Source organism: Pseudonaja textilis, chromosome 1 (assembly GCF_049901715.1).
Source record: "Pseudonaja textilis isolate UNSWEBS1 chromosome 1, rPseTex1.2, whole genome shotgun sequence".
Lineage (NCBI taxonomy): Eukaryota > Metazoa > Chordata > Lepidosauria > Squamata > Elapidae > Pseudonaja > Pseudonaja textilis.
The window spans coordinates 66,649,776-66,662,749 of record NC_141990.1 but is presented as its reverse complement, the minus strand read 5'-3'; the positions used below and the strand labels follow the sequence as shown (position 1 = coordinate 66,662,749).

Here is a 12,974-nt window from a genome sequence, read left to right as displayed (position 1 = left end):
GAAACTGTGGTGTGACCCATCACCCACTCTTGAATTGCAGTTCCTAGCATCTAATTACACTTGATCACATTTGTTTTTTAAAAATCACAATGAAACTCCCAAAATTGCTTTAGACATTATTAAAGCCAAATGAAACGAAACTCCACAATATGGAGGAAATGTTAATTCAGAATGTATAATCTATGGCACTAAATGAAATGAGTCTATTTGGCTCATGTTTACCAATTTAGATTTTGCCTTTTTAAACTCTTATCACTGGTCTGTTAACGAAACATACTGGATCAGTGATGTAGATTGTGAGAACCATAAACTGCTCAAGTTCAGCTTACATTTGACATCCTACCTTATTCTATCTTGTTCTTTATGATGATCAATGGACACATAAACAACTGGGTAGATAATTCAGAGCATGTTAATGACGTTCTGTGATATTATTCAATTTAATCAATTTCTAAGGAGTCAATATCCTTGAACCCTAAACTTGTTCATCTGCTGAGTAAGGCAGAACAAGCTGCAATTAAGTAAGTGTAAGACTAGCAGTCATTGGTAAGCAGAAAACTGGATGGAGCGACGGAAATTCGTCCTGTAGTTGTTGGGTAGTCATGATGTTGGCATTGACCTTTAGACATGAAACATCTAACTGCTTCTCTCATTATGAATTTGTCCAATTGTTAAAATCTTCACACGAAGCCCTGTTGTATCTGTGATGAGAGGTACCTCTTTCCAAAGTAAAATAATACATCTCTGCTCTCTATACCCTGAAGCATTCTCTGAATCCCACCCACCCAATTTCCAATACGAAATCATGCATGCGTTTGCATGCAGGCTGGAATGACTGCACATACACTGATTTTAGTTTCTCTTTGTGAAGACCTGCTATACAATAAAAATATGTTATTCTTTACACCAAGACAATACAAAGTTCAGTAAAATTATTCCCAAGCACATAATACATTTTTTTAAAAAAGTTTCTTCATAATCACTGAACTTGATCTAAATCACAACATGTTCACACAGATAGATCACACATTTCTATCAGATTATTGTATAAAGTTCCAGAAACACTTTATTTAAAAATGGAGCTGTAAATGCTTGTAACATCATACATAATAAGTGTAACAAAAATAAATAAGGAGTATGCATCCATACAAATAAGAAAATTGTAAATGCAAATATTACAGAACACAAAATGTGTAAATGTCTGGAAAAGAATACACAAAAAGAATCGTGTTAAGAGTCAACATGTTTAATTTTTATATATTTCCTAGTTTCTCATACTTGTATGTTTATGGTTTCTCCCAAGCACTGAAAAGATAGGAATGATGATGGCCAAAATATCACTATTCTCAATATATGTATTTTCATCATACATCAGTTTAAACTGCTATGGTATCTGTAAACAATTGTTTCCTGACCTCTGAGTGGGATACAGAGTTCGACAAGAGGCAGATTTTAATTTTTTAAACAAATGAACAAACAAGAAAAGTAATCCAATATACAACAGGATTATTGGATTCTTTATATTACTACAAAAAAGTTTTTTGTATATTTACTTGGCCAGGCTTTGCAGTGACTTCCAAAATCCTGTACAGTTCCAAAATCCTGTACAGGAAAGGAGTATTTTTAAACAACTGACACATATGATTATTGCTGAAATATTAAAGACTAGCTCATAGAAGCTTCAAAGTTAAATTTTTAATTTTAGTATATAGACTGATGCAAAAACACAATTTCCAGTTATTAATTGCATGTAACATTCTTGAAATTACGGTGTTCTGGAAATACAAGTTGGTTAATTTTTTTAAATTATTATTTCCAAATGTTAAAATTGGGACAGTTTTAAAGATAAATAGGCTTATATGTGATACCTTAATAGATTTGCTGTTAAGCAACATAAGCAAAAGGTCTATGTTAGCAGTTTCTTCCAGAAATTCTTATAAACATATTAGACAGTTTTACTAGAGATTCTACAGGAAAACATTTATAATTTGTATGCCTGGAGTCAATTTAATGATTAGATTATCACTACCCTATTTCCAAACTTTGGAAGAAAGCTTCACAAGTCATGATCAATGAATTTTGTGTCTGATCTTGGTAACAAAGCATTAAAAAAGAATTTCAAGCAGTAGACACACACAGCAATATATTTAAATTGGTTTTGTAGTTCCAAACATCTGAAAAGAAATTATATAACATTTAATTTCATTAACATCAAAAAGACATATTGAATAGGATCCTCACGTGTCAAATGGATCGTCCTAGAAAGTTGACTTGCACCACCCTCAAAGTAGTATTTTGTTTTTTAAAAAGGACAATTTCGATCATTTTCCAAAGTACAGTTATAGTGTAATTAGTTTCTACTGATATGTTCATTCTCCACTCTCAGTAAATTCTTAGTGCAAACATAATATTTGAGCCCTGTAAACCTTTAAGCAATCTACAAGATAGAAACAATTATTCTGAAGTCTGCTTTTCCTTATGTTATGATATCATTAAAATGTAAAGTCCTAATTAGCTCCCTTTATTCAGAATCAAGCTTAAGTGATCATTTTATACAAATTTAAGTCAAGAAGCTTAATTAAGATCACCTTACCAAAGGAGACTCAGAATTTTAAAATGAAGGACGGTTGGCTGGTTGAAGTCCACTTAAACAAAATAAACTCTGGAGGAAAATATTCAAAGCAAGTATTTGTGAAACTCGTAAAATGATAATAAACTGTGCATCTTCATTGGTACCAATGTTTTACTTCAATGAGTCAAATGGTTTGTGACATCCAAAATATCACAAAGTAGTTGGTAATAACAAAGCAACAACAGTTTTACCAACCTTGTTTTACTGTTTAAAGGATGCTAAGACTGTTAATGAATTTTGCACATTCAATACTAAAAGTACTGATCACATTCATGTCATTTGCACAAAGTTGGATCTTCTTCTTCTCCATCTGGCTTGAACCTATTGAAATGTATGCTGAAATCATGCTCGGATTCAACAGTTCCAACTTCACTTGAAGTAGAGGCAGTGGCTGGCCGTACAGCCCTTGGTTCTGGCAGACAGTTGGGCTGTATCTGTATCTGAGGATGGGCACCTTGAGAACCCGGAGTGGATTTCTGCCTAGGATGAGCTGCTTGGACAGGACCAGCAAATCCCAAATTGCTTAAAGCATCCAATGTTCCATCAGGGTCAATCATTGAATTAATCACTGAATAAACAGAAAAAAGCAGGAAAGAAATCAGTTGAACTGCTGGCTAACTGAGTTAAAATTAATAGAATGTTAGTCAGCCTTTTAATTTCCTTTGCATCTCATTTCTTCTCAAAAATGTTAAAAACATTGGGGGCAGCATAATATATCCAGGGCCATTAACATCAATAGTTCAAGACAAGAAATAAAATTTATTAAGCAATCACCAAGGAATACTGTACATGTATATGGTCCTTTCATATCAGTGTTGGAACATCACTACAGTCAATAAGAATCTTCCAGAAAACCCAAAGACTTATTGGTCAGCAGATACAACTAGCACATTGTTTTTCCTCTTTATTAGATTCAGTGATCATTCTTAGAAAATAGAAATGATGGTTGGCTATAGGCCAGCAGTTGTTTGGAAGTATTTACTGCTGAGAAATAAGAGAGAGGGTAGGAGGCATACTGAATAATCAGGAGTATATTCTCACCAGTTTGACTATTTTTTTTCTGCTTCCCTAGGTCCACCTCAGCATTAATTTTGTGAATTGGCAAACTCTTTTCTCTCTAAGCAGACAGATGAATCATTCTCAGATTTCTAGATTGCCCTACTGGCTCAAAAAGGTTCATATCATTATCTCAAATCCTCTATTCAAATCAGTATCTTGGTCATAGCAGTAACAAAAATAATATAAAAATGACAGTGATACAATCATTCTCACAATAATAACTAACACTTTGAAATGAAGGGATAGGAGTTACGTTTAACAATACAAAACTGTAAAACACTATAATATTGAAACCTATACTCAGAAAATAGCACAAGTTTCCACGGTGATGTTCAATGGGTTTACAAATCGACAGGGGCAAATGGACCAGAGAAGGGTTATTCCTGTTAATGTGCATGCAACACAAGCTAAAAAAAAAAAGGTGAAGGTTTCCCCTGTCCAGTCACACATTTAAAAAGAGCAGGGCTCTGAGCACTTGGTTACAGTATAAAGCAGGGGTGTCAAACTGGCAATCCAGATGCATCATGGATCATGGTGGATGCCCACCCCAACTCTGCAAATGGGAAGAATGTCATGAAACATAACGTGACAGCAACGCGACACGGTGAGTTTGACACCCATGGTGCAGAGTAAGTATAGTGTTCAGGCACATGAAGAAAATAATACAGGAATAATACATAAAATTGCTAAGAATAAGTATTAAACATTTTGTTTGCTAATTCTATTCATCAAAAACCTATGGAAAATCAAGCTTGACTTACTTTCTCAGAACTTTTAATAAATTAAAGTGGTTTAGATTTTAGATTCCGATTGTCCACCAAACTATAGCAGCCCTCTTCAAGCCTATTGTTAGTATGTTGTCCTTGAAATAGGATACAGTTGAAATCTAATTTTCTTTATACTCTGGTTCTCTTTAAATCAGGTAAATCTTTCGCCTTAAATCCATAAACCAAGCCATGATTTCCAGGGTACAAATTTCTAAAGCAAAAAATTCTAGGAAACAGATAATATTCTAGAGAAGCTTATTCGCTATTAATTTCCATCCTTTAAACAGCCTGAAAGCCTTGAAACCCAAATCCTATTCTATATCCTGCATAAATGTTGTATGATTACTATTTTTCTGCAAACCACACTTCCTAGAAATTGTTGGATGGAATATTAAATACCTTGCAGTTGTTTCTCCACTCTCTTCAATTCTTGCAATATGGATGAGATTTCCTGCAGGAACAAATATGTCATTTTTACTAAGATTCAAGGATGGAATACAAAATGACAATCCCACTGCCCTCCTTATAATGCAGCTCAGCCCAGTCCAAATGTTTTTGCTGGTTTAAAGATGACCCTTTACTACAGTTGATCTAACTGAATGGAACACAAACAATTGGTTTTAAAAAGCCAATTTGGTATTTGATTTGACAAAATGGTAGTCAGTGCTGATTTTCAAAGATATAGGCTTGGTACTCTCTCAGTCTCTTCAATGTTAGGTAAAATTCTGGTACACAATAATGTCAATATTTTGAGATTGAGATTAAGTTTGCACTGGCTTTTATAATAACTGAAGAATCATATTTGTAAAAGGGGATTTATTTTTTAATGACTCACTTCTATTTCTTTAAATTTATTATTTTAATCATACCATGCTTGATGTTTTCACAATTGGGATATCACTTTCAGCTCGCAGTTTTTTTTCAATGTCTTCCCAATTCCGGTCTTTGTCCTTGAATAATATTCTGTAGCCAAGAAGCACAAAAAAGTGATGTGTCTTATTATTTATTCAATTTATTTCCTGCCTTATTCAGTGTTCAAAATACCAAACAAACTAAAGTAATAAATTACAACTACAAATAAAATTAACTATTAAAAGCCTAAAAAAAAATGTACTTTACCCATTTTCTGAATGCCAAGAGAGTAGGGAGCAACCCCTTAGGGAATGCAACACATAGCTTGGGAGCAGGAGAAAGCTCTCTTCCAAGTGGCAGCAAAATGAGTTTCTGGTAGCGGAGACAATTTGAAAAGAGCATCTCCTGCAGCTTTTAATGCCTGGGCAGATTCATAATGGGAAAGCAGATTCAAGGCTCCTTAGGTCTTTAAAGATCAATGGCAACATCTTACATTATGCCTGAAGAGCAACTGGGAATGAATGTAGATCTTTCAATGCGGAGATTATGGGATCCCTTATTTTAGTTACATGCTGCATTTTGTACCAACTGCAACTTCTGGATATTATTCAATGGTAACTCTACATAGACCACAACGCAGTAGACAAGACGGACTGTAATACTTCCATGGCTAAGAGTTTCCAAATCTCATTGGTTCAGGAAGGAGGAAGTAAACATTTTAACCAAGATTCAGCAAATGTGCTCTAGGCCATTCACTGATAATTGTGAATCCAGTGACACCTGAAGCGTATATTTCTGGACTGTGGACCTACTCTAAATAGATCCAATGTCCTTGCTATAAAAAGATAATCTTTGACAAACACCTATAATACTGAGGCTGAGCATTGGTCACAATCCTGGGAAAATCAAAACAATTAATGATCAATGGGACCAAACAGTCTGGGAGCAATACTTTGTGCCAAACCAAGTATTGAACTGTAGCCAGATAAAACTCCAGCTGATAGGACAATGCCCTTGAATGAGAATTCAGGCTGCACATGGAACAGAAGCATCACTGAATGTGATAGTTTGTCAGAACATACAGGGGTTTAATGTACCCCTTCTGGTCCTTCCGAGTCTCACAGCAGCATTCACTACCATTGTCAATTATGGTATCCTTTTTGAGTATCTATGACAGAGGTGTCAAACTCACATCGACACAATGGTGTCACGTGAGGTATCGGGACTTTTTTTCACTTTGCTAAACCGGGCGTGGGCATAGCCAGCGCGTGACGCATCCATCCAGATGGGAGTTTGACAGCCCTGATCTATGAAAACTGAGCTTTGGGAACACTGTCCTTCAGGGATTCTACTCCTTCCACAACTGTTTGTTTCAGTTGGTGTAAAAGGAAAGAGAGCTGTTCAAGTATATATGGAGGGATATTGGGTTCTTTTCTCTCCCCTTATTATTTACCCATCTATATGAAGCTACTGGGAGAGATCATGCACTATAATAGTGTGTAATATCCATATGTTAAACGATACCCGGATTGCCATCTCAACCTAAACTGATAATATTATAAAAGTATTGATACCAAGACCTTATAGCATATAGTAATCATAAAACAGGCTGAAACTAAACTGAATGCTGTTTATGTACCAAGGCTCTTGTTACCTGCACCTATACAAGAGTTCCTCTTGGATCCCTGGCTTCTCCTAGATACACAGGTGGAACCTACAGCCATGGACGCAATTTGCCTGGCATCTGCAAATTTTCCCTCACATCTACATCTGCATCTCTTTTTCCTAGCCTTCCTAATACCTACCCACCTAAAAGACATGGTTCAGCTGCAATTTACTTTGAGGTATGTCACTACCCGAAGGTAAACCTCTTGATGGCATGCTGAGATTTAGCTGAGCTGCCTTGATAGACCTCCTCCACTTCAGTAATAAGGCACAGGTATGCACAGCCCCTGAAGCAAAGGGGCATACCCCATTGCAACAATTAGAAGCCCCAGGCCACATCACTGGGTTGGTTCAAAAAAGTTGTTTTAGCTGCAACTGTAAAATTAAAATGCTCTTTCAAAGTTCAGCACAGTGGTTACTAAAAAATGGTTTTTGACTTGTGTTTGTTTTTTCTTTCCAATTTCATGTACGCGCATGTTTTATCCTCAATTTATTAAAACTGGGAGAATTTTGCAGTGCTGGTGTCCCAGTCTCCTCAAAAAAGCTTTCTTGGCATTCATTCCAGTACCTTTTAAATTCTTGCAGATCTTTTCATTTTACAATTTTTGCCTTTATCGCTAAAATAAAATAAAAACAGGAGAGGAAAACTAAGACAAAGAACAAGAGGCACACAGGATGTTATCGAAAGGTTTTTGAAATAGCTCAATTTTCACCAATTTTCTAAAAACTATGGGGGAGGGGGGGCTGCGCCTTTTTATCCTTATGATATAATAGATCTGTCCTTCTAATATATCAAAAGGCGAAGTAAAATTGCCTTCTCTTGGAGCTGTTACAGAAAAATCACCATTCTACTGACTAACAGCAATCTCTGAATGTCTGCTTATTTTCAGAAGCCCAGGTACTTGTGCTATTATGTGCATGCATATTAATGCAGTAAATCAATGCTTCCTTCCAAACCTCAAAATATTTCAACTTACAGACACATTTCCTCAGATGAAACCTAATTTGCTGAAAGCATACACCCTTCTACAAGTTAATGAATTAAATTAAATTCTACGTTTAATGTTTTTAAATGGTACAACTGCAAGTATATAAACTTCATGTAAGTCAAAGCGATTACACCTATTTTACCATTCGTTATCAAATATTGTTATTATGACATAAGTATCCAAGCAGTAGTTTTAATATCTGATTTGGAGGGAAGCTGAAAATATCAAGAAGGCTTTGTATACTTTGAAATAAGTTTTCTTCTGGCACATGGATTATTCCTAAACCAGTAAATCTCCATTTATCAGACAGTATTGTGTCTAAACAGAGTCAGTCTAATAGATGATTCACTGAATAGGTTAGTTGCCAGAATTTTGCATGTAGTTATTAGAGTTAAAATGCAACTCCAGGCTTTCATTTCCCATGTTGACTAGAGAACAACAGTGAAAAAATAAGTTAGTTCAGAGATGAACAGCTTTACATTGATGATTCTGTGAAGAACAAATCAAACTATACAAACACTTAGATTTAGTTATACCTAACGGCTTACCTCTGGTAGGCTGCACTTGACTGACAAACTAATGCTCTAATTCCTTGATTGTTGTGACTTCCCCAGAAAGTTGTGTGACATATGGAGAAACTAGCTATTTCACTGTCTCTGGAAAATATTGCTAATTTTTTAAATACCTGTGTATTCAGGAAAAATCTGCAGAATTGCAGGCATTCTAGTTTTTCATGCTTATTTATTTATGAAATTTATGAACTGCCCAGTGGTAGTATTCAAATAAAGTTGCCACCTGTTTGGTGGGTGTGGCTTGGTGGGCGCGCTTTGCGTGCGTACACACACTTTGCATGCACAAGTGTGCTAAACGTGCACTTTGAGGAGGCACAGAGGCATTCTAACTCACCTCCTGCAAGCCTGCATGATGCCAGTTGCTGCAGCAGCTGCTGCGCGGCACTATTCTGTGCCATGCAAAGCAGCTGCACTTCGAATTCTGGCCATAAAAGTGAGTATGGAAGCCCGGGCGGGCGAGTGGGCCAAACACAGAGCAGCAGAGAGAACCAGTTCGGTCTCCGCTGCTCATCGCCACTACCAGCTCTCCAGAACCAGGCAGAACCGGTTGAATAACACCATTGGAACTGCCCCAATAAGTTATAACAACTGACAAAATACAATGGTAAACATATCATAAACATACAAAAATAATTAAAAGTCCATGAAAAACAACAATCATTTTAAATTATACCCAAGGACTGAACAAGGTTCATTCTAACTTACATGCTAGGAATAATCAAGTCTTGTGTGCTCATAATTAGCAATTTACCTTGAACAGATAGTATATTATAAAATAGAAAATACAGCAAAAACATTTACAGAACAAAAGCTGTTAAATAATATTAAAAATACAACAATATTCTAACTCTTTTATTTCATGTAATTATTTGATGCATGGATAAATACAGAATTTGAATAACACTACTGTGTTTAAAAAACAGAACACTATCTGCAGATGTACCATCAATGCACTCTTAATTATTGTCTTAATCAATCTATTCAGATCCAGAATGAACTTAAAACTAATTATGTTTTCTTAGTCTCAGGCCCACTTCAGTAATATGAACATTTCATAACTGTTCTATCTTTTAGGGTCATATAATTGACTGAGATAATGCATTGTGAAAAAGTAACAATTTTTCTATTTGTAGGAAAAAAATTTATTCAGATAAATTCCTGGGCAGAAAGATAAATAGACAAGTTACAATAGAATATTATTACGAAGAAATAGTCATGACATGTACGTACCCTGTTTCTCCAACAATATGGCCTCCCCCAATAGGAAGTCCCAGCATGTTTTATAGGCATAAAATTAAGGCCTATATTAAAACATGCGAAATGGGGGGAATCGTGGGGGGGGCTTGTCGTTAGGAAGTACTTTTGTTGCACACCCGGATATGGTGCTGCCTGCGTTGACCCCGATACGAAGTGCCCCACCAACGCCGAGGTCAACATCCAAGCCATCGCCGCCCGCCCGAAGATACAAGGGGGGGGTGAAATTAAGTCACCCCCGAAAAGACGGCCTAGCCATTTTTTCAGGGTTAAAAAAAAAAAAGATCCGGCCTTATTATATGAGAAACATGGTAGAAAAAGAACCGTTATTTCAAAATGTGGGATGAGTAGCTAAAAAAAATTGAGAAAAGAAAAGCACACCATATATTGGGTAAAAATGGGTAAGTCATTAGAAAGGAGAAAAATATCATCTCCTGATAGTAAAAGCAGACTATTAAAAACTGGCAAGAGACATATTCATATTGCTAACAAACTTAAGGTAAAAATACTATTTAATAATTTCAATTCTATATGATTTACATGAAAAGAAGTTATCAACATCATAGTGAAAATAACAGATATAATTTAAAAAGTCTGCAAAACATGAAAGTACATTTTTTCCTTCCTTTTATTTCTTAATTTTAAGCCAGAAAATAAAAATATCAAATATTATATTTTAATTCTTGTCTGTATATATTACAGCTATGTACATCAAAAATATTATATAATAATAAAAGTTAAATTGTTCTCAAAACTCAAGTATTGGTCACTACACAGTTGTTATTCTAGAAGTGTTTTAACAGCAGTTTTTGTAAGAGTATTTTGGCTAAAGAAAATAGGTACCTTATTTTACCAGCTGTTTTATCTATAGATTGCCGAATCTTCCGAGAAAATTGGAAGACTGAGGATAACAGCAAGGTATCTCCCATAACCTGAAAATTTTAGAAAATGAAATTTTAAATTGATGTAATATAGATTTTATTCTTACAAAAAGAGAAACCAAGCATCCTAATTCATTTTTCTACATCATGCTCAGTCATTTCTGTCATATAATTTCACTTAGATGGAATGTGAGACCATGATTGCATTAAATTGATGTCCAAAATATATATTTTAAACCTTCTTCCATTCTATGAATTAATGTAGAAGTAGAAAGACAATCCTTTAAACAGTTCATGTCTTATACAGGCCTATTTAACTCAGAATGCTACACTGAACAAGCTCCAAACTCCTTCTGAGGTATTCGAATATTAACTTCTGGATCAATCCCACAACAGAGTTATTTGAGGAAGGAATGGAATGTTTCTCTAGAATCTTTGCAGAATGCAGAATATATTTGATCTTGCATACGCCTAATGTATTATAACTTCAAGCTAACTACAGTCAAATAGCGAAGAGTTTCATTATTATTTTATATATTTATTGCTAATATTGTATTATATTAGTTTGTAAAGTTTGGGGATGGAAAATTTACAATTCAGGAAAGTGTAATTATAATTTAAGGAGGAATTTGCTCAACAGAAATAAACATCCTTAATTAAGCAACGCAGAACCCAGTGGCTCTAAATACGGAAGAACTGTAAGGTTGACTTACAACCATTTGTTTAGTGACCGCTCAAAGTTACAATGGCACCGTAAAAGTGATTTATGATTGTTTTCCACACTTATGACAGCTGCAGCATCCCCATGGTAGAATGATCAGGATTTGGATACTTGACAACCGTTTCATATTTATGATGGCTGCAGAGTCCCAGGGTCATGTGAGCCCCTTTTGCGCCCTTCTGACAGGCAAAGTCAATGGGGAAGCCAGTTTCATTTAACAACATGTTACTAACTTAACAAAATTCACCTGTAGTCATCTGTTCAAAATTTGAATGCTTGGCAACTGGTTCATATTTATGACCATTGCTGTGTCCCAAGATTTTGTGACCACCTCTTGCGATCTTCGGACAAAGTCAAAGGGGAAGCTAGCTTCACTTAACAACTTACTAACCAGGGGTGGGGTTCAACTGGTGTTACTACCAGTTTGCTGAGTAGTGTCTGATGCACACTATGCACGTGCATAAAAAAAGCATCAGCTGTGCAACCCGGACAGCTGAAAAGTGCTGCGCACAGGGCGCAGCATTTGAAAAGCCTCTTTTTTCCTGCTTTTTCAACCTCAGCTGTGCCGCGCAAAGCAGCTGAGGTTGAAAAAGCAGGTAAGAACCTGGGCAGGCAGGTGGGCCAAACAGCAGCAAACACAGAACCGGTTCAGTGTCTGCTCCTCTTCAGAGCTACCAGTTCTATAGAACCAGGCAGAACCTGTAGCATCCCACCCGTTACTAACTTTACAACTGCAGTGATTCACTTAAACAACTTGTGGTAAAAAAGGTTATAAAATAGGGCAAAACTCATTTAAGAACTGTCTTGCTTAGCCACAGAAATTTTGGGCTCAGTTGTGGTTATAACTTGAGGACCACCTGAATTCTCTAATGTGAGCAACAATCAGCACACTGTAAAGTGTAGAAGCAAATATATGCCAGATAAAGCGGAATTATTTCAGTAATACAAATATGTTAAATTGGATACAATTTAGTGAAGAATTTTAAAAAGTAATGTCAATGCATTTCAATAGCATGGTTAAGCATAAAATATGAGTCTAGTTTTTAAAATGTAATAAAGACAATGAATACAATTGAAATGATAAAACTATGGCTTTTCACTGTTTAGGCCATCTTATTTTGTGCTTCTTCCTCCCCTTTTCCTCCTCCTTTTCTGTCCACCAGAAGACTTCTACTTCAGTATTTTGTTTTCATTAACCCATACTCCTTAAAACCAACTTAAAAGCTGCCTGTGGAACAAGAAAAACATTAAAATGCACAATGGAATTTTCTTATCTAATGTCCTAAATTAGCAATTCTGTGCAATTTTTGTTCAGTTCTTTATATAAAATATGAATCCTTACTTCATCTCTGCTCCAAGTTCGGCGACGTGTAATTGTGGGGGGTTCAGGTACATCTGTTGTCTGTGGTTTGGGATCATTCAGGCGAATGTTTCCATCTGGAGTTTTAGCATTTACTACTGGAGGAATCTTCCTGAAGTTTAGACTTTCATCAAACACACGGTCAACAAGCTGAAAAATATATTCAAATATATATAATTGACAACAAAGCCTAATCTTATAAAGCTGGCTGATTAGATGTAT

The 12,974-nt window shown here is 35.7% G+C and overlaps 1 protein-coding gene across 11 annotated transcripts in view; it reads right to left on the bottom strand.

The window, feature by feature from the left end:
• Positions 1-1,225: 1,225 nt before the first annotated feature.
• Positions 1,226-12,974, bottom strand: part of CEP170 (centrosomal protein 170) — an 81,346-nt gene continuing 69,597 nt past the window's right edge. For all 11 annotated transcript variants that reach the window (XM_087936868.1, XM_087936913.1, XM_087936861.1 and 8 more), the window contains 5 exons: positions 12,735-12,902; positions 10,634-10,722; positions 5,328-5,421; positions 4,858-4,909; positions 1,226-3,200 (listed from right to left, as the gene is read on the bottom strand). In XM_087936868.1, the coding sequence (XP_087792994.1) occupies positions 2,908-3,200; positions 4,858-4,909; positions 5,328-5,421; positions 10,634-10,722; positions 12,735-12,902 (696 nt within the window). In that variant the 3' untranslated portion in view covers positions 1,226-2,907. The remainder of the gene's footprint in view (positions 3,201-4,857; positions 4,910-5,327; positions 5,422-10,633; positions 10,723-12,734; positions 12,903-12,974) is intronic.